Raw genomic sequence first — 25970 nt, forward strand, 5'->3', positions numbered from 1 at the left:
CTTCCGCCGACAGCAAGAGCCGCCGCTGGGAAGGCAGGGAGGGCGAGAGAGCAGAGGGCGGCCTGAAGAAGGGGCGGGGCTTCACCATGTGACCCCCACCCCCCAGAGCGTCTCTGCCGGAGCGATGTATCAGGGAGCTCCGGCAGGATGAGACCCCTGCTCTTGCCTATCACATCTTAAATATGCCACAGTAGGACAAATTCATCTTCCATACTTGCAAGTCAATACATAAGTCCCTTTCAAGAACATGTGAACATAAAATAGAAATCCAATTTTGGCAGCACGTTATTACAAAGCACACGTTTCTTATACCAAAATGTATACCTATCCAGTCTTTGTGTTCACACACCCGACCCACCTCATTCTTTCCATCTGTAGCCCAACCCTTAAAAAGGAATGCTGGCCAAGCAAGGGAAATACATTATTTCTTTACTTATAATTTACAAAGTATGTAACTAACAGCCTTAAAAACTGGAAACAAACTTTTCTGAGAAAAACAAACAAAAAAAGTCCAGCCTGGAACAGGTTTCACAAGTAGGCAAAACTTATTTACTTATTTTAAACAGTCACACCCCGCCTTTCAGTTATTCACTTCTATGGTTCTGTATGGAGAATACGTATAAAAAGATCAGCAATTAAGGCTTTTGTTGTTCGAGCTGCCTGTCAATGATAGGAGTTCCTTTCCTTCTCCTGGTTGCAGGGTAGCTGGGAGCTAACAGAAGAGCAGGTGACAGTGTTGAATTCAAGACAGAGAAAATATGATCCCTGAGCTCCAGGAGGCAGCAGAGCAAAAGGTATGCAGCTCTACTGTTTCCAAAGCACTACGGCTGCATGGCAACATAAATCTAATCCCTGTAGAGCACTTTGGGGGGGGGGGGGGGAGAGAGAGAGCCTCCAGAGATTGCACTTCCATTCCATGTATTTCAGCAGCAGAGTTTTTAAAGCCTGTTTCTGTAGACTAATGTGCCATTTTCTAATTATAGTTTTCAATACTCAGTTTGCAGAGGAAGCAAGTTTATACGTCAGAACCTCAAACTTACCAAGCCTTCACATGTTTTTGCATATTCGTAGGTTTTAATGATGAGTTCTCATTATAGCACTTTAAACTTCCCACCTTCCCCAAGTGAAAGAACAATGATGAATCTAAGTAACCTGGATCTATCCTGTTCACTGACACTCTTAATTTACATACATTCCATACTGATTTTAAACAACAGACTTTCATTGTTTGGCCATCATATATTTAAAACACATATTGAGTTGATACTTGGCTATATAATAATTGGAGACACCTTCTTATTTTTAAGAGTTCACCAAATATCTGAGGAACTACAGACTTTCCAAAACTCCACACCGTATGTGTCTTCTTCTTTTTCATAGTCACTGGTAATCCAAGGGCTCAGAGTGTAGATTACAAACATTTTGCCAGTTTAGCTTCATATTAATCCTCCAATTCTCGGATATATCTAATTATTTCTGTCCCATGTTTGAATAGGTAAAGGAATCAATTTAAGCCAAGTTTCCCAGTCTTATATATTCACATATTTAATAATGAAGCATATACTGATTTGTTGGTAAGGAGTACTGTCTGGATTCCTCTGTACTACACACATGCAGCACTCAACAAGATTTCTTACTTGAGATTAAGAACTCAGAACTTCCAAGAAAAGGTTGGCAGTGTCTGGATAGTTTTATCAAATCAACGGTCATGCTGTTAAGGTGACAAGTCTCTAAATATTTAAACAAACACAGATGCAACACATGTCCTTTCGTGCTGTATTTATAATACTTGTCCGCAGAAATCACGTTCTTTGACTCATTCAATCTTCCATAGAGAAAAGGAGGTTTTAACTTAATGGCACTATCTGTAGTGCCAAAATAAAGCGAGGAGGCTTTTAACTTAATGGCACAGTCTAGCCAAAATTAAGCTTTATTTCAATGGGAAAGAGAAGGATGCTTTTAAAAAGGTATTTTTAAGGTTTTTTGTGTTCTCTGGGTCCTGTTTATATTACACAACTATGCAGATATGAGCAGTTTCCATTTTCAGAAACTCCAGGTAAAGGTCTGTAGCACGATACACAGCTGGCAAAGGAGGGGAGAAATAAAAACTGCTGCCACAACCTGGGGTCAATAGCTTAAACCACACTATGAAAGTACACCCTTTTATTTTCTCAAACTAAACATCTGTTCATTCTATCTATGGGATAAAGCAAAGCTCTGGAAATGCAATACACACAAAAAAATGTATCCACTTTAGCACTGGGTAGCCAGGAATCTACAGCGATATCACAGGCAGTTGCAATTAGCATCTCTGGCCAGGATGCTCACAAAGGTCACACACACACTCACGAGTTCAAAGTTCCAGTTCTCACTTTTAAAGTCCTAAACCAGGGGTGTCAAACATAAGGCCCAGGGGCCGGATCTGGCCCATTCATGGCTATTATGCGGCCTGTGAGCAACTGATGCAAGGGAGGAAGTGCTGGGGGGGGGGGGGGGGGGGCAGATCCACTCCTTTGTAGCTTCGGCACAGCAGAACAACCTCGTCTACAGCAGTTAAACATCATGGGAGCATCTGCCCAGTGTTGCACTGCTGCCTCTCCAGTCTGCCTATGTTGGTTTTCCTCTGCACCCCCCTCCCAGCCCATGGGGCTTTGCAGTGAGGATGCACCAACTCAGAACATACCAGCTGCTGTCCTTTATACAGTTTCTATCTCCATTACATTTTAAGGCACACATGGCCTGGCCCGACAAAGTGACATTCATGTCAGATCCGGCCTTGTAACAAATGAGTTTGATACCTCTGTCCTAAACGGTCTGTGACCTTCATACCTATGGGACCACCTCTTCCTATATGTGCTCCCCCCGGATGCTTTGTTCTTCTTTATGTGGTCTATTGGTGGTGCCTGGCCCACAGGTGGTTCAACTATCCTTGATGAGGGAAATAGCTTTTTCTATAGCGGCCCCTGCCTGGTGGAATTCTCTGCCAGATGACATTTGGGCCCTGTTGAATCTTTCTAGATTCCACAGAGTCTGTAAGATGGGGTTGTTCCACCAGGCTTCCCGTTGAAGACATTCAAGGCCAGTATTCTACCACCTATTAGCAGTGCTGCTGGTTTGTTTTGCTTTCCGTGACAGCAGTCTGGGGTGTTGGCTGCTGTGTGCCAAATTATTATTTTACTCTGATGCCTGAACTTTGGTGCTATTTTATGGATTGTAATTTAATGTTTTTGTAAGTATGTTTAACGTTTATTTATAGCTTTATTGGATGTTGTGAGCCACCATGAGCCCTGTGACCCAGGGGAGGGGCAGGGTGTAAATCTAAAAATAAATAAATAATTTTTTTAAAACAATGTTTTTATTGAATTTTTTTTATAATACATTATAATACGTGACCAGTAAGGTATGAACATACAACCGTTGCAATAAGAGAACAGGGTGAGATAGGCATATCACCTTGACTCAAACTTGACTAATATTCTAATAATTGTAGTAATATTTCTAACAGTAGGAAGTCAACTGCAGTGATTTTATCATCGTTTTCACTAGCATTTTAGTTAAATCGCATTAATTTGTATTTCGCATTTACTATACTTTCCCATTCAAAGTTGTCTAGTGCAATTTTTTCTAGAATTGGGTACCATAAGCTGAGAGGGATATAGAAATCACATTCAAAAATAAATAAATAAATACAAACAACTGCACAGGCTATTTTTCCTCTGAAGACTCCCCCCCCCCCCAAAAAAAATCACAGTTTCAATTACATAAATTTTGATAGCTTTTATAATAGTCTGGGATTACAGGCCAAAACTTGTATAAATTGTTAGGGCTACTGTGTTATATTAACTGTGACAACTAAACCTGAAAAGGAAATGAACTGAGAGTTTTAAGGAGAAATTGTTGCCATATTCACAGTAATACATCTGCCATTTTATTTTGTGGCTGGAAGGATAGAATTTAAGAAAAAATATCCTACAGCTGCTTAAAAAGCTTTTGAAGAATAAGTGTGCATATAAATGGTGCTCAGTATTTAGCGGTTTATCACGTTACATCGCATAAACAGAATCACTTGTTTTGAATTATAAAACAATAGATGAGGAGCAAGAGGCATTATTACATCAGGAATGCATTTCTATAGAGAGAGTAATGGCTGCATTGCAACAGAATGGACAGCGCTTTTACAAAGGGAATATGGATTATAGTCTATTCCACTTTATTATATGTATTATCTTACTGCATGGTTTCTATTTTTTGCACTGTTTCTAATTTCTGTTCTACTCCTACTGTTCATCGAATGTCTCGTACTACTTATTTATTTCATTCCCCACTTTTCTCCCCAACAGTGGCTTCCATAATTCTCTCCTCCATTTTATCCTCACAACAACCCTGTGAGGTAGGTTAGGCTGAGACAGTGTGACTAGGCCAAGGTCACCCAGCGAGCTTCCATGGCACAAGTGGGGATCTGAACCTGGGTCTCCCAGATCCTAGTCTGACACTCTTTACCACATTGGATCTTATTTGACTGCTGTGTAATCCTGCCTCATGTCTCAGCAAGAAAGATGGGCCACCCTCCAGCCAGTCAAATTCAGCCACTTTTTAAAGAAATCATCCTTTAAAAAAGAACAAAAGCTGAGATTAAAGTTGTCAAAAGTTAAGAAAATCTGATAGTTACTTAACTCCTGGCACTTAGCTGATTGCTAACTGCAGTACCCCCGTGACTCATTCTGCTGTTCGGCAAGAGGAACACCTACTTCTGCAGAGTCCTCAGATATAATTTCTAGAGCCTATTTTAGTAAAAGCCCAGCCTCATCCTTCCCCTCCGATGCATTTTAAGAGGCAACAACAGAGATGGGATGGTTTTTGCCTGGAAGTTGGAATTTAGGATACAGGAAAAGCACTTCTTCCTTCCCTCTGTTCAGGTTTACTGAGTTTGTTGTGCTCATAAAAAAAAAGTACAGGAGCCCACCAATCTTGTTTCTTTGAATCCCTGGGGAGCACAATCATGGCGGGGCACATCTTCCCCTTGCCTCTCCTACTAATAAGGTTTGAAACCTGAGCAAGTTGTCCACATTTTAACAGACCTAGTGACTGTGATGACCCCATACTAAGATGTGTAATTGCACTGAAGCGGGGAAGACAGCAGGTCTGCAGCACAATGTTTGGCAACTGAACCTGCACAGGTTTATTTATGTACTTCATGTATACCCCATAATACCTTTCTCCCCACTAGGGACCCAAAGTGGCTTACGTCGCTCTCCTCTTCCATTTTATCCTCACAACAATCCTCTGAGGAAGTCTGAGCTGAGGGTGTGTTACTGGGAAGTCACCCAACAAGCTTCCATTTGAAGAGGAGTCTCCCAGATCCCAGCCCGACCATTCTAACCACCATGTAACTCTGGCTAATGCTTTCTTGTATTTGTACGACTTGCCCTTTTTCAAGGAAATGTCTTCCTACCAATTGTGGATATTCTAAATAGCTTTGTAGTTGTTTTAAGAATATTCTATAAAGATTTATTTGAAAATACAGTGAAATAGCCTAAAATTTCTACAAGATACCATAAACTGTAAGAATATATTTTCAAAATGTCAAGAAGGTGGGAGCTACATATGTAAAACTAGAGAAATAGTATTCTTAAAAAGCATCAAGCACAGCACAGCTTACTAATGCTTTCCCTTTTTTAAAAAACAAACAACTGCCATTTTAATACAATGGTCACTGGACAGCAAACACATCTCAGAAATACCTGCATTCAGACTTTCAACCAACACTAAGACAGAATCTGCAGAAGCCCCACCTGTTACCAGCTTGCACATGGAATCAGGTGCACTCCTATCTTGCACAAAGAATCCCGGTCCTAAACCAATTCCAGTCAGCCATGATGTACTAATGCAGGCATGTGGGTAAACTGGAGCTAGTCCCCTCCCCACTTGCCATCCCCCTGAAACCTAGGATCCTAAAAACAAATCCAGGCTTTGAGTCCTAGTTCATGAAAAAGACTTACTCTGATTAGCCTTCACACAACTGAAGCTAGCCTCCAAACAGGATCCTCCTTGTGAAAAGGGAAGGGAGAAGAAGAAGAAGAAGAAGAGATTGGATTTATACCCCACCCTTCACTTGGAGTCTCAGAGCGGCTTACAAACTCCTTTCCCTTCCCCTCCCCACAACAGGCACCCTGTGAGGTGGGTGGGGCTGAGAGAGTTCTGACACAAACTGCTCTTTTTCAAGGACAGCTGTGCCAGAGCTTGTGACTGACCCAAGGTCACATCAGCAGGTGCAAGTGGAGGAGTGGGGAATCAAACCCGGTTCTCCCGATTAGAGTCCGCACACTTAACCACTACACCCTGGTAATAATCTTGGTCTATATGCATCCCACCTTAACACCTTAAGGCCTTAAAGAAATACAGGCAAAATATAAATTGTAGAATGGACAATTCCAATATGACGACAGACTAAAAATTCCCTTCTTAAATCTCATCTCAGCTATGGACTTGTGGGAATGAACTCAGGCAAGCTACTTGCTCACAACCACAGCCTTTCATGTAGAATACAGACACAAGACCACTGCCCTAATACCAAATTAACTATAAGAATAATAGGGTGATCCAAAGGCCATTTTCTGCCTGTGAAAAGGGGAAGTAATGTTTGTGATCCTCTTGTCTCACCGCAGGTCCCCAGTTCACACCTCATGTTATTTCTGAGGGTCCCCTCTGTCCCAAATGCAGCATATGAGAGAGCTTTGTGGGTTGCAGCTGGAGAGAGGAAACAGAAACATTCCATTCTGCTGAAGGAAGTGCTTTTCATCAGCAGAAAGTGACCACTGGATCCAATCTATTTTCATATAGTAACACTGATGGTATTGAATGCCATAGGTCCTTGCCATAAAGAGCTTTATGATTTAAACGCTGAGAGCAGGAAAACAAAGGCAGGGGAGCGAAAGTAAGGCAAAGTTAACAACAGGCGAACGCTTATTAACACAACATCATCAATGTCCATGGTGCCCTACAGAAAAATCTATAGGATTTTCTATATGTACCTAAAAATAGAGGCTTTCTTTTGTTTCTATGTACTACTTTAAAAAAGCTAGAACTTGTGTCCATAGAGCACAAATCCTAACCTGTTGTGAAAGGGATAGATTTCCAAACACAACGTATTTCTTACTCTGCAGCTCTGGAGACATGAGATGTGCTATTAAGAGGTTGTCAATTTCTGCAACGTACCCAATCAAGAACATACAAGTTACTGATAACCCGTAAGTATGAAACAATAAGAACTATTCATATATAACACATGCATATGAAGTCTCTGACTTCAATTTCATGCCCATGACTGTACAATTCTGTACCAAGCAATCTTCACTGGTTCTTTGCTGCAATAAAACTTCCAAGCTGATTCACACATATACATGTTTAGCAATTCATGTTAATGTGCCAACGACCTCAGCCAAAAACAGTCTGACATAATCTTAGGTAACATGAACATTTAGTCTGTTGTGCAGGGTCTTTGATCATCATTTAACACCTGTAAGTCATTGCTTGGTAACAAAGTCCAATACATCCTTTACTGTGACTTGCATTTATGAACAAGTTTCAGTGAATGACAAGAATCCTACATGATTTCCACATTTGACACAAATGAAGAATGGTTCTCCTGGGCACCCGTATTGAAGATGGCTTCACAAACATATAACATTTAATCCAAGAATCTAAACTGTGGTTCTCAAACACAAATTAGCTCCTCAGATTAAAAATATCTTGTGGAGCCATTTCAACACTTGGCACTGCAGTTCTCAGTGCTCTCAACAACTATCCTCAGCAGCAGACTGTTACACATTGAGTTACTGTCCTGTGAACAAATCCAGGCAGTCAAAGCATTCAAAGCAAGTCGTTAAAAAAACCCCAAAACCACCCTTCCAAAATAAAAATGGAAGGGAGAGAACAATTAGGAAAACCCCCATTGTCTAATACCAGTCATCAAGCATTTCAGTAATCAGGCTGAAACGTCTCAGACAATAAAGCCAAAGTTTAAGCAAATGTTTAAATTTCCTTTGGCGGTGAAATAGGGAGGTGGGGAATCTAAAGTGACCTGACAGCTAACAGATTGGGTGGCCTCAAAGAAGGAAATAGCTGACAGTTATAATAAACAGGAAGTTAAATGAAAGAGGAAAAAAGCAAGCAGCGCTGCAAAAGCACACAGCATATTTAACCTCAAACAAACGGAAAACTGTATAACAATGATCATGAGCAACTTCGCTACTGGTTTCAGCAACTATTTGGATTTGAAATAATTACTGCTCAATCGGAGCACAGAGGCACAGTCATGTGGAAGGGGGGGAAAAGCAGATAATTTGGCACCAACAAAGCCAAAAATCAGATTCAAATACGAAATGTGTGTTGAGCATTCCAGATACTGTAAATTGCTGTCTATTTCACTGCCTCAGTAGTGGGAAAAGCTACCACTAACATGATTCCAGCTTGCTGAAGGAGTCAGCAGCACATTCACCAACACGATGTGGCCTTTTCTTTCAAACTCACACCATGCATTGTCATCCACCCCTTCGTGACCTCAACTGTTTGAAGGCAGACGGTAGTAAATGAACATACTGTCACTGAAGATGCATTATATGAATAGTTCAGGTCTACACTGGCTTCTATCCTTGCAGTAGGGTTGCCAACCTCCTGGTAGTGGCTAGAAACCTCCTGGGATTACAACTGATCTCCAGGCGACAGAGATTAGTTGTTCTGGAGAAAATGACTGTTTCGGAAAGGTACAGTCTACGGGATTATACTCCAGTGAAGTCCCTCCCGAAATCCTGCCTACCTCAGGCTTTGCTATCAAAATCTCCCGGTATTTCCCAGCACAGAGCCGGCAACCCTGTCTTGTAGACAACATTCATGGTGGTGAGTTTGACCTATACAGTGTACAGGGAAATTCATCAGGGCACCCTAATGGTATGGCATCCTCCATCCCTAGAAGCTAAAAATCATATCCTCAAGACAAAGGAAGTGACAGACTTGTTTCAGGGACAGACTAGGGTGGGTGAAAAGGCAGGCCAACTGAAAGGGGCCATTGCTGGTTTCTCCTCTTTCTGCCATGTTTACGTCTTCCAATGTTTACGAAGTGATACAGATGTTTAAAATTATAGTATATAATCAAAGTTAATTTGTTGTTTTGACGTCAGAAAACACTGCTTCTTGACCAAAGCTACCAACAAAATACTATTTATTTATTAAAATTATTTATAAGCCTTTCCCCCAGCATATGGACCCAACGACAGGAACAACAAATAAAACAGCAGCAGCCTTGGTAGACCTAACTGGGTAGAAAGGTGGGATATAAATGTTGTAAATAAATAAAACAAACTGTTAGCCAATTAAAATAGTGTGTACAAAGTAAAAAAAGTAAAGGTTCCCTTGCTCGAAAGCCAGTCGAATCCGACTGTAGGGTTGCGGTGCTCATCTCCGTTTCAAAGCCGAAGAGCCAGCGCTGTCCAAAGACGTTACCGTGGTCATGTGGCCGGCATGACTAAACACCAAGGTGCACGGAACGCTGTTACCTTCCCACTGAAGTGGTACCTATTTATCTACTTCCAATGTCTTGCTTTCGAACTGCTAGGTTGGCAGGAGCTGGAACTAGAGACGGGAGCTCACTCCGTCATGCGGCACCCGGGTCTCGAACTGCTGAACTACAGACCTTCCACAGCCTGCAGTTCAGCGTCTTAACCACTTGAGCCACCGCAGCTCCCGTGTACAAATTAAGCAGTCCCCAAAACCCTTGGACAGAACTCATTCTTATTGTTATTTATTAACATATTTATACCCTGCATCTCTCTTGGATAATAATTAAAACCCTACAGATTAAAATCAGAGAAACCCACAACTACTCACTTCCAAAGATGCCTGCCGTTCATACCCCATCACAGCCCTGGCAAACAAACAAGCCTTGCAGCCCCTGTTGATGGTCTCCAATGAGGGAGTCCGTTCCACAGTGAGAGAACCATAATGGAAAGTCCTGGGCTCTGGCCAATGCCAGGCAGGCCTCCCTAAGTAAGCAAACAGCCAGAAGGTGGCAGCATTAAGACCGTAGTTGACACATGACGTGGGATGACAGAGCTCCAGGTTTGAAGAGCTTTAACCAGCACCTTGAATTGAGCTGGGAAACAAACTGGCAGCCAGTGTAGCTGTTTCAAAATAGGCAAGATACGTTCCCATCGGATAGCCCTTGACAATTGGGCGGCAGCCTTTTGACTGGCTGCAATTTCCAGATTGTCTTCAAGGACAACCCAACATGGATCAAGTCAGTTTTCCAGCCATGAGGTTACAAGAATGGATCGGCATGGCCAGATCAACCGAGAAAAGAGAGAGTTGGTGAACCACATACAACTGACAGAAGGCACTCTTAGCCAACTGCACCAACCTGCTCTTCAAACAGCAAGGCTGGGTCCAAGCTCTTAGCCTGCTCTGCAAAAGACAGCTCCATCCCATCCAGGACAAGGAGCCGCTCCCTCTGCAACATCTGCCTTTCCGACCAGCATTATTTGTATCTTGTATGGATTCACTTTCAGCTTGTTCTGCCTTAGCCACCTGACCACAGCTTGAAAGCCCTGACCTTACAAAACCTTTCAAAAACAAGGAGAGAGAAGGGCTTCCTCCATTCCTGGAAAGGTATTTCACAGAATGGGGGGTTGCTATAAAGAGAATGCATGGCACATGGGCTGCCTGTTACATAAAGGGACAGAGAGCAGAGAATGATGAGAGGAATTGAACTCATGTAGATAGTAACGAAGGAGCTGCGGTGGCTCAAGTGATTAAGACGCTGAACTGCAGGCTGCGGAAGGTCGGTAGTTCAGCAGTTCAAGACCCGAGTTGCAACATGATGGAGTGAGCTCCCATCTCTAGTTCCAGCTCCTGCCAACCTAGCAGTTCGAAAGCAAGAAATTGCAAGTAGATAAATAGGTACCACTTCGGTGGGAAGGTAACAGCGTTCCGTGCGCCTTGGTGTTTAGTCATGCCGGCCACATGACCACGGAAACGTCTTCGGACAGTGCTGGCTCTTCGGCTTTGAAACGGAGATGAGCACCGCAACCCTAGAGTCAGATTCGACTGGCTTTCAAGCAAGGGAACCTTTACCTTTACCTTTAGATAGTAACGATCTTTCAAGTGAGACCATCACAAATCATAAAGGGTTTTAAAGGTTATAGCTGTAATTGGACGTGGAAGCAAATGGGAAGTCAATGCAACGGTCTAAGGACTGGCATAAGAAGGGTCATAACCATTGCCAGGTCCCTGGCATTCTGCCCTAACTGCACCTTCCAAGTCATTTTCAAGGGCAGGCCAACACAAAGCATTTTACAGTACTCAAACCCTGAAAGTACTGACGCTTGGGAACACTTTTGGCTGCCAATTGTTTTTTTTTCTACACTCTTAACCAAGACTGCTGATAAGAGACGCAGTATGTAAAAACGTCCATCCCATTTCTCTGCCTGACCATTACATCACGTTTTAGTACTCATTAACGGCTTATGCTTCCATGCAAGTTACTGGCCTTTTCATACTGATTCTATACTATTAGAACAGAAAAAAATATATCAGTATGCTTAGGTCTCCAATATAGGTTTACCAACTAACAGGGCAGGGAAAGACAAGAAGTATTGCTAATTGCTGCTGGCTATCCTACAAGTGAGAACAAACTATAAATCATTTAAATATACTTTGAGTGAACACAGTCATATTCCATTGTATCAACAATATTTATCAATATGGCCATCCACATCATTTTTAATGTCTTCAGAAACAGACAGCCTTATTGACATTAAATAACATTCCAGATCAAGTCAGGACCCAAAGAGTTTGGTATCATGTGACTGTCCTCACCCAGCAGAAGAGACTGGCCCACTGAAGCAGGCTTCCATTTACATCTGGCTGTGCCTCGGTATTGGGAATGCCTACCCAGGATCCAAGGAATTGGCTGAATGCACATCTTGATGCCAAAAACCATCTTCATGTACCAAACTGGTAAGGCAGTGTGGGGCATAAAAGTTAAATAAGTAAGTGTATCCCTGAGTTGGAGAAGGCAACCTCATGGCATTAAGTCTTACTGTCAATCAGCAAATCAACTGGCTCCGTTGAAACAACAGGAGTGGAGTTCTACCCTCAAAAACCTTAAGGCATCTGCTAGAGTACTTTATGCTACCCTGGTGGTTGAAAGTGCCGTCCGGTGACTTCATAGGGTTTTCAAGGCAAAGAGATTAACAGAGGTGGTTTGCCATAGCCTGCCTCTTCGTAGCAACCCTGGACTCCCTTGGAGGTCTCCTATTCAAATACTAGCCAGCACCAAACCTGCTTAGCTTCTGAGATCTGACAAGATCAGACTAGATTACATTTTTTTTAAAAAAAAAATATGGACTGTAGTACAATAGATACTTTTAAAAACATGGACCACACCACCAATTTTAAATATAATTACAGAGTAGGTGCATATTTCTCACCTAAAGATGTTAACACATACTCAGATGATTATATGAAATGTACCCCTACACACAACACTCCCCTCTCACAGACATGCATATCCACTCAGTCATGCAGACAAATAAAGGTATCCTTCAGCACTCAGAAACTGAACTTAAGGAGCAAATATAGAAAAATGAACATGAAAGGAGCAAAAAACCCCAAAACTGTTTTCTTCTACCAAGCTGAAAACACATAACTAGAAACTTCTCTGAACTACATAACGGTCTGTACTTCTTGGTAATTCCCATTAGCTAAGTTGATGCCACTTACAAACCAAACCCGCAGCATACCAAGCGTTTCACAAGATACTGTTTTTTATTCTGCTGTTGGGGGGAGGGGATAAATGAAAAGCTTTCAAACGATTGTAATAATTATGTGGCAGGAGTGGGAAATCCCGGGTGCCATAAACGAGAAACAGGAGCCAGCAAGTTTCACCACACTAAGGAAGTCACGGGCAATACAGTTTCGGAAGACTCTAGCAAATCAACCCAGGAAGGAAAGGGAAACCCAGGATCACTGGCTGGCAATCTGACCTTGAGGGAAACCACCTTCTAGGGGTGGTCTCCATGCTTGTTAAACAATCAAGAAATAAACCAGGCTAGAACACAAGAGTATTTAGAAAATATTCACAATTCACACCCAAACACAAAACGAAACACAGGCATGGCTTTGCAGAGCACAGTCGTGATTACTGGCCTATAGAACAATGGGAAATTCCCCTCCTTCGTTTTTCACAATTTACACTTTTTCACATTTCTCTTGTAGGCATCCAAAGAAACTACAGTGCAGCCCTTGGGGGCTCGCACAAAGGACGCTGGCAAACACCCAAATAACCAACCAAAATCTCTTTCCTTTTCCCATACTGACCTTTTGTGTGTACCTGTGTGGACACCTAGAAAAATGCTACAAAGGCAGCGCCCCAGACACAGCACAGTTATGCAGGGCTCCAGAATTCATTCCATCACATTGTGGGGATGACACCCAATTTGGACAGATGCAAGCCCAGGCCCAGTCTCAGAGGGGTCTGGGCTCATCTCACATTGGAATGACAAGTATCACATCAGACCTTGTCAGCTCCACCAAGTATTTGAACTCAACCACAAGTACTCTTTTAAGAAGAAAAAAATACAAGTATAATGAGTAATTTTGGGAAAAAGGAAAAGTAGAGTACAGTTTTTTCAACTACTTATACTTGCTCTTGAAAAGATTAAAGGAACGCACTCCTTCCAATCTCACCCACTGCAACAAATTGCATTTACTGAATTAACATGCATTCACTTAAAAAAAAAACCTACAAAATAATGTGATCTACATTCTACAAGTTTTTTCAAAAATGAATGAGTTTTTCAGAAAACAACCTTAAGCTTCCAAGAAGGACTTACCCAATGTGTCTTTCAGGTTTTTAACCAAAGAGCCCTTCTTCAAGCTGTTCTTTCGTTCGACATAATTTGATGGCACGTATCCTGTTTTGTTGGCTGCATTTCTTACCCTCCACCACGTTTTGGAATCATCTAGCAGCCAGAGGCGTTCATTCTTCTTTATGTCGAGTTCTTGGTCCTGTTGTGCAGTGTAATCCCACTTTGCTATAACAATAACTTCTTCTGTCATCTTTCATGGAGTCTCTCTGTCATAAAACAAATAGATTCATTCATTGAAATACTGAACATGCCCCTCCACTACTGTTTTAAATATTAAAGCCTGAAAGCATAAAACATCTTAAAACCGTAGTGCTTAATTGTGTTAATTTTTTTCAGTATGTTATATTTCTGCTCAGCTTTAATTTTACTGTTTTTTTTGTTGGGAACGTCTTTGAGCAGCAAGGGAAAGCAATATAGAAATACAGTAAAATAAATCACAGAATGTACTCACAAGGCATAGCAAAGTCACTGCAGCTTTGATATTACATTAAACCAAACTGCCTCCCTAAAAGTAGCCAGATTAGCTGGGTTTTTTTAAAAAAAATGACAGCAGATCGTTTATGTGTTATGTGGGATTATTGCACCACCTACACATTTAATATTCTATCACCTCTACAGGTTTCTTCATGAAAAATACTGTTTCTATTAAAGAGGCACAAATCTTGCAACAACTGGCCTAAGAAAGAAGTCTTGCATTCTCTTCCTTTCCATGCACTTCATTTGGGAACGTCTTCCTTTTCTTTTTTTAACACTCAGTTTGCACATGAGAACCAGTATATCACAGACAAGATGCCTATTTTGTACACTACTTTCCAACTGTGCACTTTTTAGAAGAAACTTATCCAGTTAGTTCATATTCATAGAACTTTGGTGCTTAATTATTCTAGACAACTGTCTCAAGGATTATCATTGTCCCTATAATACTGAGGTACAGAGGCTTTCCATTTTTTTTACAAGAATGACAGGATGCCTGAAACCAAGACAGTGACTGACAAATTCAAAATGCAAGGTTAAAACTGGTACATAAAACGGCTTACATGTTTTTTCCGAACTTACACATGAAGATGAAATAGTTTGCCACCATTCCTTAATATTTGTCAGAATTCTGTTCACTGTCACTGCTACCTCCACTTCTCTGTCATGCTTCAGTAACTTTCGTCATAATATGCTGCTGATTTCTCTCTTAAAACAATGGGGGTGAAAAGTGCTGTCAAATCACAGGTGACTTATGGCGACCCCATAGGGGTTTTTCAAGGCAAGAGATGAACAGTGGTGGTTTGCCACTGTCTGCCTCTGCACAACCCTGGACTTCCTTGGTGGTCTCCCATCCAAGTACTAACAAGGACCAAACCCTGCTTAGCTTCCGAGATCTGATGAGATTTTCTTCAGAGTGCAGAAAACACAACAGCTGTTAATGTACATACAAGGGTTTGCATGTCATTAACAGAACTCAGAAATCGTGTATGCAGACCCTCTCGATCATCTCCAGACATTTGGTTTACATCCTTCAACCTGCACGTTTATTATAAGAACCTATCATATTCAGTTTACAACTAATACAACTGTAACTGTAATTGTAAAAACTGCAATGCAGTGTTAAAAGTTGAAGAATGCAAGTTAGGCAATCTTCTGTAATTTCTTTACAAGTCAAATTCCATTTAAGTGCAGAGAAGAGATTTCTGGCACTTGCCAAGTACATGCAGTTGGGCAGTCCTCTAATTTTTGAAGGGAAAGGGGTAAGATTATATAGTGAAATGCTACATTGAAATACAAAACAATACAAAACAGCTACTACAAATTACTGTATGAACTCTAATCAGTGGTGCAGCTTAAAACAGGGGCCAAAGAAAAAGACCTTCAATTAAAGATGTGAAGGCCCATGAAAAAAGGGTTCCTACTGGGGAGGGGGGGGGCTTCAGAAAAAAACAAACCCTAGATATACTTTCTCTGTTGGAATGAGTGAATAGACATTTCTCACTCCAAATGTGTAGTTGTAAATATATTTAACTAAGAATCCGTAGCACTAGAGAACAATCCCTATATATACACAAAATGTTTTAATAGCTATAGTATCAAAATATACCAATTTTGTACACAACTGATATGCTAAAATGTATATGATTATATACTATTGAATAATTCAGAGACTACAATGTTGTAAAGTTTAATTCAATATCTAAATATGCTTTAGACCTATTAGGACTGTATGAGACTATTTACTACAAAAGTTGTTTTCTATTTTAAATTTTTATTTCCCCGCCTCTTAGGAAAAAACAAAACTAAGGCTGTGGTCACACGGAACATTAGCCACGCTAGAGAGATGGAAGTCAGGCGGAGTTTCCAGGCGCGATCTCACCGGCACATCTGGGAAGCGTAGAGCTTCTGTGGATCAACCGAGGCTTCCCGCCGAAACCGCGCTGCAAAAAACTAGTACCTCGGAGGTACTAGTTTCCGGAAACTGCGGGGCAAGGGCGGGCGTCTGATCGCGTTTCCGGTGGCATCCGGCGCCCGCCCAAGTCCCCTTGCAAACAAGGTTTTTTTTCCCCCAAGTCTCCGTGGATGCGCACAAGCACCCAACGGAGCATGCACATTTTTGGTGTACGTGACAAAAACCCCCACCCGTTTGCCGCACCGCGCGCTTCTTTGTTGCGTGCAGGATCGTCCTGTGATCAGCACCTCTCCCTTCCCACGGAACCTCCACGGGACCTCCACGGAACCTCCAGGGGAGGTCTGATCAAGTATCTACATGTTAGTTTGCCCCAGGGCAAACAGCCACGCTTCCCCCCCGCATTTTCCTGCCCGTGTGACCACAGCCTAAGACACGTATGCTAAGAATAGCACATGGTGCAGCACAGGATATGTATGCTCTCTCTCTTTAGTACTGGGTATATTCACAATTTTCCTTGGTGAAAACTGAGGCATTCATACTTCTAAATTCCCTAAATATACCAAATACTACAATTTTATATGCTAAATTATAAATTATGCATTTATGCTTTTAAAGCAATTCAATCAGTTTAGGTCTGTGAAGAAAGTATTGCATGTACTTCAATTTCTCTCCAAATGTCCCCCCTCACTGGACTCAATTTTTTTCTAAGTTTGACATCTCTACCTCCAATGCAACCTAAAGCAAAAAGTACTCTTCAATAACAAAACAGCAAAATGGTAAAAAGGGGGAAGAACAACAGGCAGATAAAATGGCGGACCGATGAAATATTTTCAGGATTAAAACAAAGCAGAGAGTCACTGGACTGTAAAAGAAACAGTACAAGGCAAATATACATAATCCTGGATCTGCTGTCATAGGCAGCCATGCTGGTCCAACAGAAAATTATTCCAAAGCATCAGTAAAATATCTTCTTTATTTGGTGCTGCTCATAAAGTAGTAAAGAAAATGCTCCAGCCGGATGGATGTACAACGTCATTGCCATCATTATTGAAGGGGAAAGAGATATGTTTCTGGGCAAGATGTAAAGCCTACACCTGTAATTTGCAATAGTTTAAGATGACACGAAGAAGGGTTTGGCAGATTTAATTTGGTTAGGTCTCCCTCGGTGTAAAAAGATCTCGGGTTCCACCCAAGGATGCAAGGAACAAAGAACCATGGCTGCTTTACCTTTAAAAATAAAGGCAGCAAAGCGATATGAATTTGCTTCAAGCTCAAGTTGAAATAAATGCATCCCTTGAAAGACACAAAGCAAAAAAAAAAGTGAAGAAATCCTTAAATAGCAAAAATGGAGATTAAGGCTTGATGGTGTAATAGATACAATATCTAGCCTGTTGAAGAGTTATCCTATTTTCCATGTTTTTAGTTTTCTCCGTGTGTCTGTGTTTGGATAAACATAAATATACAACCAACACAAGTGCCCTCACAGAAATGTAATAGATTGTGGAACAGGGGATGAACAGTTGTACTCCATTTTTTTCTGACTGTTGCAGTTTTAAAATGCTTCCCCCTATGAGTGTTGTACAAGGGCAAATCACAGTTTCTAAATAAAATTAACTTGCTGTAATCACAAAACAGATGAACTATAGGTCAATAACGTGTTCTAGCCATAGGGAGATTACAGTTCAACTTGATCTGGATGCTCTTATACTGTCAATGTACATTTCGATTAATTCAAATTATTTTGAGCACGGACAGCCAAATGTTCCAATGTTAACAACTACTGTGTCAGCATAAAGCCTTGCCAGATTTTCACCAGTCAGGGCAACCGGAGGCAAGAACACAACATCCTGATTTCTCTTTACTCATTTAAGCGGGGTGGGGGTGGGGGACAACTTCCCAGTTCAATTAATAAATTACTACCTAAATATGAAAAGACTTAATAATAAGAAAACTACGTGGCAGTATAACATTCTGAATTGTAACTAGGGGTTTACAAACATTGACTTTAGTAGCTTTGTAAAATAAGTCTCCAGCACTCTAATCTCTGCCCAAGGGGGTAGAAACAGTAGATCTTATTTTTGATATCATGCTGACCTATGAAGCTACTCAAGAAACTGGGTGTTCTATGCCTTCTATGAACAGTCCAAACAAAAGCTACGTCAACATCTACTAAGCCCAGAATGTTATCCCCAAGCAGAGCTCCCAGCACACTCTGTTCTGCCCACTTCATCACAGAACCCAGTTGTGCTTTCTTAACAAGCGAGAGAAGTGAGAACTGGAGCTGTTCTATGGAAAACAATGTCCTTTTAGACCTGACTACGGTGTTGCATAGAGAATATGTGCAAACAGTAAAGAGGAACAAGCAGAACATAAGGACCTGGTCCCTGAATCCTAGTGCTACCAGTGCCTACTTCATTTCTAGACAAGGATGCTCAAGGATAAATTAGTTTTCATATCAGTGCACAGAACTCTTATGTAAATTTAAACAGAGGTGTTAATTTATACAAACATAGTTGGACTTTGGCTTGGTACAGGCATCAGGCTGTCTCCCAGCCAACTGCAGTTAACAAAATCGGAAGTCACCTCAGAAGAAGCATGCTCCCCCCCCCCCCCCCCCCCCGCCATGGAGACCTGATCATCCTGGTACACATTCCATCTTTAACTGTGATTAAGCAGTGCGTCAGTCCAGTCATTAAATATGGACAGAATGATCCAGAGTTTGCCTTCAGCCGGGATCTGAAAGTTCAGCTTGAGGATGAAGCAAGAAAATAATTTAGAAATGAACTTGTCAATAGAGGAATACAAGACATCTAATGCAGCATCAATTAAGTTCTGCATGACAAGTATACCTGAGTGCACTCTTAGCTCCTAATATCCTCTTAAAAAAAAAAAAGTTAACCCTATAGACCTTGTGTTCATTACAACACTTCTAATGGCACAGGGTTGCCTGATTATGAGGTCTCAGTCCTTGATCCCATGACACTGATGGTATGTGGAGAGAACGACCTTTGGCACTTACCGTGAAAGGTCCTTCTCCTCTGAGGTTAGGAGGACATCTCCATGGGTTATTCCCATCGTTCCTTTAGGGAGGCAGGAAATACTTTTTTCTCCTTCCTGTTGGCACCTTGGGAATAGCCCTGCCCCCCAGTTCTGGGACTCCGTAAGCAGTGAGTATCAACTAAGGCTAACTCCCCTACACCAAGCAGGTAAACTTCCAACATTAATGATAGAACTATAAAACAGTAGAACAAGAACGCAGAAAAAGAAGAAGAAGAGAACAGCACAGAGAAACACAGGCAAAAGAACAATGATGAAAGCGGGAGGGCCGAGATGTCCTCCTAACCTCAGAGGAGAAGGACCCTTCACGGTAAGTGCCAAAGGTCGTTCTCCCACTGAGGTGGAGGACATCTCCATGGGACCTCCAAAAGCAGTGTCCCTTAAATGGGTGGGTCATCATCGCCAGCCGAAGGGAGAATGTGCTGAAGGACTCTTCTTCCGAATGCTTCATCAGCTGACGCAAATGTGTTTAGCTTGTAGTGACGAATGAAGGTAGATACCCTTGTAGGCCTCCGTGATGCATGACCTAAGGACTGTGCTGATGGAAGCCGTGGACATACGATTTCCCGTATGTGGAAAGGAGATGTTGATGAACATGAAGTCCGTTTTTCGTAGAGATTCAGTGCACACGATGTAAATCTTTAATGCCCGTCTGACATCAAGGGTGTGCCATAGCCTTTCTCTGGGATGTTGTGGCTTTGGACAGAAAGTAGGTAAATAGATTTCTTGAGCACGATGAAAAGCGGAAGAAACCTTTGGCTGAAAGGTGGGATCGGTCCTAAGTACCACTTTATCCTTGTGGAAGACGCAGAGCATGGCCTTTACCGATACAGCACCCAGCTCTGAGACCCGCCCGTGCTGAGATTATCGCCACCAGGAATAACGTCTTCATCTGGAGCTACTTCATTCCGACTTCCCTGAGAGGTTCAAATGGCGCTTTTGGTAAGGGCTGTCAAAACCGTGTGTAGCCTCCAGGTTGCGAACCTGTGTATCTGAGGAGGTGACTTGGCTGTTGCCCCTTGTAGAAACAGCTGTATGTGGGGGTGCTTGGTCATCCTATATCCTCCTATGCGAGGAAGGACGGTCGATAATGCCACCACTTGTCGTCGTAAGGTGGCTGCCTTCAAGCTGGAATCCAAACCGTCTTGTAAAAAGGAAAGGACGTCCGCCGTTGTAGGAGACAGGGGATCCAGCTTCTTCCTCCTAGTCCACCACACAAATGCCTTCCAAGTGGTATTATAAATGCGAATGGTGGACTGCCTCCTTGAGGCCATAAGGGTTGCCAAAACCTTGTCCAGGTAGCCTAGCTGAGAGAGACGTTGCTGTTCATCCTTCACGCGGTCAAGGACAGCCAGTCGGGATGCGGGTACCAGATGGGGCCTTGCAGGAGCATGTCTGGGGACTGCGGTAAGGTCAGAGGCGGAGCCACAGCCATCTCCTTCAGGAGTGAAAACTACGGACGATGTGCCCACAGGGGAACAATGAGGATCACCTCTGCCTTCTCCTCCCTGATGGTCCTTGCGATCTAACTCTGGGCCCAGGGAACGCGAATCGGAGGGCTTACAAACTCCGTCCATTCCAGCATTGTGCTGCAGAGGCCTGGAGATGGCGTCCGGATTCGGTTCCGCTTCTTCAAGATGGCCGCCGATCTTTGCCCGCACGGAATTAGCGGGTCCTGCTTCTTCTTGCGGCCAGCGGCACTTGAGTGCATGCTGCGCCGTGGACGCCGCCTCTGCTGCGCTCGTTGGGGTGGCACAAACAAGCCCCGAAGGCAGGTAGGCCCCACTGCCGAGTTGCACTCTGTCCGCCGCGGCGGTGAGCGTTGTCGCCTCGTCCCCCGATGAAAAGTCTTCTGAGTGTTCGGTAGCCATCGCGCAGGCCCGACGAGCACACGGGAGGGACTTGCCTCTCAATGTCTTCTGGCTCCAAGCAGGAGTAAGAAGGGGGAAATAGAGTAAAAAGTAGGGGGAGAGAGGCAGAGAGAGAGAGACTCTGAGGAATAAAAGAGCAATATAGAGCAAAATAGAAAGAATTGAAAGAGAAAGTAGATGGACAGAATCGCAGAGCTCTGTCCCTAGCTGCTACTCCCTAAGAGGCAGGAATAGAACTGAGAGGCAGGGCTATTCCCAAGGTGCCAACAAGGAGAAAAAAGTATTTCCTGCCTCCCTAAAGGAACGATGGGAATAACCCATGGAGATGTCCTCCACCTCAGTGGGAGAAGGAACTGAACACCCCCCGTTCCAACATAAAACACATAAATACAGTAAAACAAATACCTCACTCCATTATAGATGTACATTTATGTGTGCAGTGTCAGGCTACAATACGAACATTTTACTTGCTCAACTTTATAAGAAATACAAAGGAAAGATCTTTTATTCTATCACAGCTACAAACTGAAGTCACGAGATTATGGTTTCTCTTACCCCTTCATATATCATAGTCTGACACCGTAACAAAATTAAAACTATCACCCAAATTTTACAATATGATTTACTCAGATAAAGCATATTAAGTATCATACCTTATTTGCATTTTCTCTCAAATACAGGTGCTGGCTGTTTTTTAAGTTTCTCATATAACCCACACCTGCTCTTCTATCCAATGTGCAATTCATCTGATAAAAGGTACAAAACACAGCCACTACAACATTTTTTACACATCCTCTGCTTCATCTGAGCTGCTTACAGGAAACCTCAACTTAGTTTGCTTTTTGAGGTAATGGAATATCTGTGTAGCCTCCTTGCAGCACAAAAGCAGTCGCATGCATGCACTCCTAGCAGCACGGGCACTGTCTACACACACATCCTGCCAAAAAACCTTCACTGAATATACATCCAGTAGTACAACTGAGCCTTGAACCTGTCATTAAAGATGTGAACTGTGATTATTTGTACCCTTATCCGAAATGTGACCATATTGAAGGGAAAATCTGAAAGGAGTACTTTGTGATTTGTGTCAAATATAAAAAATGGTGTCAAATATACATTGTTTGCATTGGTTTTTTTGAAATGCCAATACTGACTTTTTTTAAAAAAAAGGTTATTGACACTAACTTTATCCCACATCTGCTCTTCTGCCATTATCGTCACAATTCACTGATAGAACTGTAAAATCTGAACAAAGCACCTTTTTTTGTTTGATTTTTGTTAGAAAGGATAACCAATTATTTAAACACATATTCCCTAAAGTGGCGTAAACCAGTCAGGCAGCAGTCTCTTATGTAGTTTCACCCAGGCGGACTCTAACCTGAAGAACCGGGTTTGATTCCCACTCCCCCACATGCAGCCAACGGGGTGACCTTGGGTCAGTCACAGTTCTCTCAGAGCTGCTCTCTCAGGAGCAGTTCTCTCAGAGCTCTCTCAGCTCTACCTACCTCACAGGATATCTGCTGTGGGGAGAGGAAGGGAAGGAGATTGTAAGCTGCTCTGAGACTCCGAGTGAAGGGTGGGGTATAAATCCAACTCTTCTTCTAATAAGTAACACAAGTTACTAAATAGTCAAACATAAGTGTTTTGGATGTCAAGAAGGCAGAAAGACAAAAAGCTATTTTAACATAATCTTTTCTTCAAACACAAAATACCCCCCCACACCTCAAGAAATCAGCTCTATAGGACACACCAACTAAGACCTTTTCACCTCCATACAATCTGACAAAAGCACCACCTTGCTGCCTGCAACACAAGTCTGGATTTCCCTTCACAGTGTTTGCTGTACACCTGAGATCAGTTAAACTTAAAATGGCAGCCTGAGCTGTAAGAGCTTCCCGTGAGGAAACCACAATACTGCTCTTAAGATAATGAATCTGCCTTTGAGAAGCAGCAGAATCATGAGGTGGCTTTTTTGCCTCTCACCTTCAGAGGGAAACACTGGAAAAATGTTTCAGATTTTTATTTCAAGATCAAGATCCAGCTCAGACTTGGCAACGTTTACTATACCACGGCTTCTCCCCCAATGATGATTACAATATCAGCTAACCTCACAGGAGAAGATTTTTTATTATTATTATTTTTTACAGGAGAAGAAATTTGAGGGGACTATCCTGACATGGGATCATAATCAGCAGGAAGCAGGAATATACCCTCAATGCCCAACCTCCAATGCTTGAATTAACAGGACAACCCTACGGAGGCTGCGCCTGCACCTCTAGTATTACCCTTTCCGGCATTGAGAGAATGACTTCATCAGGGTTAGAAAAATATAAAGAGTACAGCCTACCTAATGTTTCTTTATCTTTAACAAGCGCCCCCCCCCCCCGCATTAAACTACAATTCTATCCACTGCTGCAGAACAGGAAGTCCTCATGGCAGCAATGGGACCATAGATTATAACACCAGTTGTGGGGGTCCCAAGTTAAGTGCTAAACTAAAAGGCCAATTTAGCTTTTAAGGAGGAGTGTGTGTGTGTACACACACATACACACACATATATAAATGTCTACTAACTGATGATTAACCACATTCTACCTGTCAAATCATCACAGCTGAAAAGTACACTGAGAAATATCAAACAGCCAAAAAAAAAAGAAAGATGCTATTTAAGCTCCTAATTTTTCCTTCATGTCTTCAAGAAAATTTTTAAAATTTTCTAAGGTAACAATGAAATGCCATCAAAGTCTACAGCTAGTGGTGAAAATAAATGTTGGTTTCTATAGTCTTCATCATTATGTTGGACACTATTTAGTCCATGAGGTTAAAATGTGAATATTCACAAGACTAATCCCACTGGTAATAACATTTCAGTAAACTGAAAGTTTTAAAAAACTAGAATCAAAACACAAAGGAAAACTCTTTAAATTAAACACCTTAATTCAGGTTGTCAAATCTTTGAAAAAAGTTATTTGTGCAACCTCCTAGAGTCCTCCAAACTGATAACAGGCCTCTGAATTACCTGTTATATTTACATAATTTTTCCTTCCTTCAGCTTCTAAAGTGAGCACACAGAGAATGATCTGATTTCGTCCGGGTAATTACCATGAAATAGGAAGAGAGCAACTTACTGGGGCCACAAAGGCAGCTGGATGGTGAAACTCAAATTCTGAACCTAATTTTCCCATATGTACGTGCAAGACCCTAGGCCACTGTACCACGGAGACTTAGATTATACCCTAACAGCAACACACTGAGTTGTAACCATTTTAATAAAGTTGCTGTTTTTCCATTATAGCACCGTATTGTATCCTCCTGGACCATGTACGGTTATAATTTGTGTTTAAATGAAGTAAAGGCAAGACAGTCTTTTCCTTTCAAGGATGTGTCAGATGGGTTATGCTTTCTCAGCATGATACCCCTCACAAAACATTGCCTGAATAAGTGATCTTCCTACTTACCCAGCTTGCTCTTGGTTATTTTGAAGGCTAGCAGTCAAATACTCTTTGGATTTACTTTCTTTCTTTCTTTGAAAATTACAGTTTCTTATTCCGTGTTGCACTGCTGTCACGCAGCAAAGCATCTTGGATGGGAGAAGGAAAGACGAATGAGAGCACATTTTTACATCCCACTTAATTCCACTCTCAGGGGAGGTTTTTAAATACTCTGTTTAAGAGTTGTTATTGTTAAACTGCTAAGTAAAAACAAAAACAGGACAGGCTTAAAACATAGCCGTCAATTGCTAAACCTCGCTCCTGAAGGATTCAGGCTTTGAAAATGTTCCAGAGAAAAGGAGCTTTACAGTTTGTCGACCCCAAGATAAGTCGTCAAATCCTTTTTTTTTTTCTTCACCACAGTCCTAGAGAAGAAAAGTGTTTTGTCTTTTATCTGTGGCAAGGATTAATTTTTCCACAACTACACTGACTGGAAAAGCTGCTGACTTGCTATCATCTTGAAGTTACTCTTAAACATAACTGTTCCTGAAGAACACACCTGGACAAAGAAAAAAGTACAACAGCTGCTAGAAAATGCAATTTACCCCCCCATCCAGGGTCTTGAATATTCTACAATCTCAAGATCAAGGAGAGAAAAAAGACACACCTATTTCTATTACTGAATTTTTATCCTGTCCTTCTAAAGACCCAGGATAGCACTGCATTCTCACAGAAACTCAACGAAGTAAGTCAGGCTTGAAGAATGTGACTGGGTGTGTGCTTTGTCCGAATGAAGTAATGTTCTAATGCGTTTCGATAATAATTTTCAGGCAGTGTTATTAAAAGTATCAGAATGTCACAATGCACGCTGAACTCCATGTAAGAACAGAGTTCGAATCAAGCTCTCTCCAGTTCTAGTAAAACAATCTAACCACTACACCATAGTAGCTCTCCACATCTGCTTTCCTGCAAAAACTACATATGCTTACCCAATTATGTGCCAGGTTTATCACTCCATATACTGAAAACCAACTACATGATTCCCACCAGAATTATTCTCCAGAACTGTGCACCTCTACAGTTAAAAGTTTTTGTTTCATCCTGCTAGAAAAAGGTAAGAAGCACAGAAAAAATGTATAACCAATTTTCAGTAACAAATAAACAAACAAAAAGCCACCTAATCTTGGGTATAAAACACAAACCTAAATATTCAAAATACTGTGGTTTGTCAAAAACAAAAAAGCACTGACACTTTAGAAAAAGATGAATGAGAGCAGAATTCTGCTGCAGCAAGCAACGC

At 41.9% G+C, this 25970-nt stretch overlaps 1 protein-coding gene across 3 annotated transcripts in view; it reads right to left on the reverse strand.

Moving 5' to 3' along the window:
- Window positions 1–25970, reverse strand: part of NCK2 (NCK adaptor protein 2) — an 88526-nt gene that overhangs the window by 18466 nt on the left and 44090 nt on the right. For 2 of the 3 annotated variants that reach the window (XM_015428554.1, XM_015428559.1), the window contains exon 3: window positions 13887–14128. In XM_015428554.1, the coding sequence (XP_015284040.1) occupies window positions 13887–14112 (226 nt within the window). In that variant the 5' untranslated portion in view covers window positions 14113–14128. Of the gene's footprint in view, window positions 1–13886; window positions 14129–24697; window positions 24719–25970 lie in introns of those variants that run through there. The other variant, XM_015428564.1, reaches the window with a different exon arrangement.

This window comes from Gekko japonicus, unplaced genomic scaffold (genome assembly GCF_001447785.1).
Source record: "Gekko japonicus isolate JY-2015 unplaced genomic scaffold, Gekko_japonicus_V1.1 scaffold718, whole genome shotgun sequence".
Taxonomy (NCBI): Eukaryota; Metazoa; Chordata; class Lepidosauria; order Squamata; family Gekkonidae; genus Gekko; species Gekko japonicus.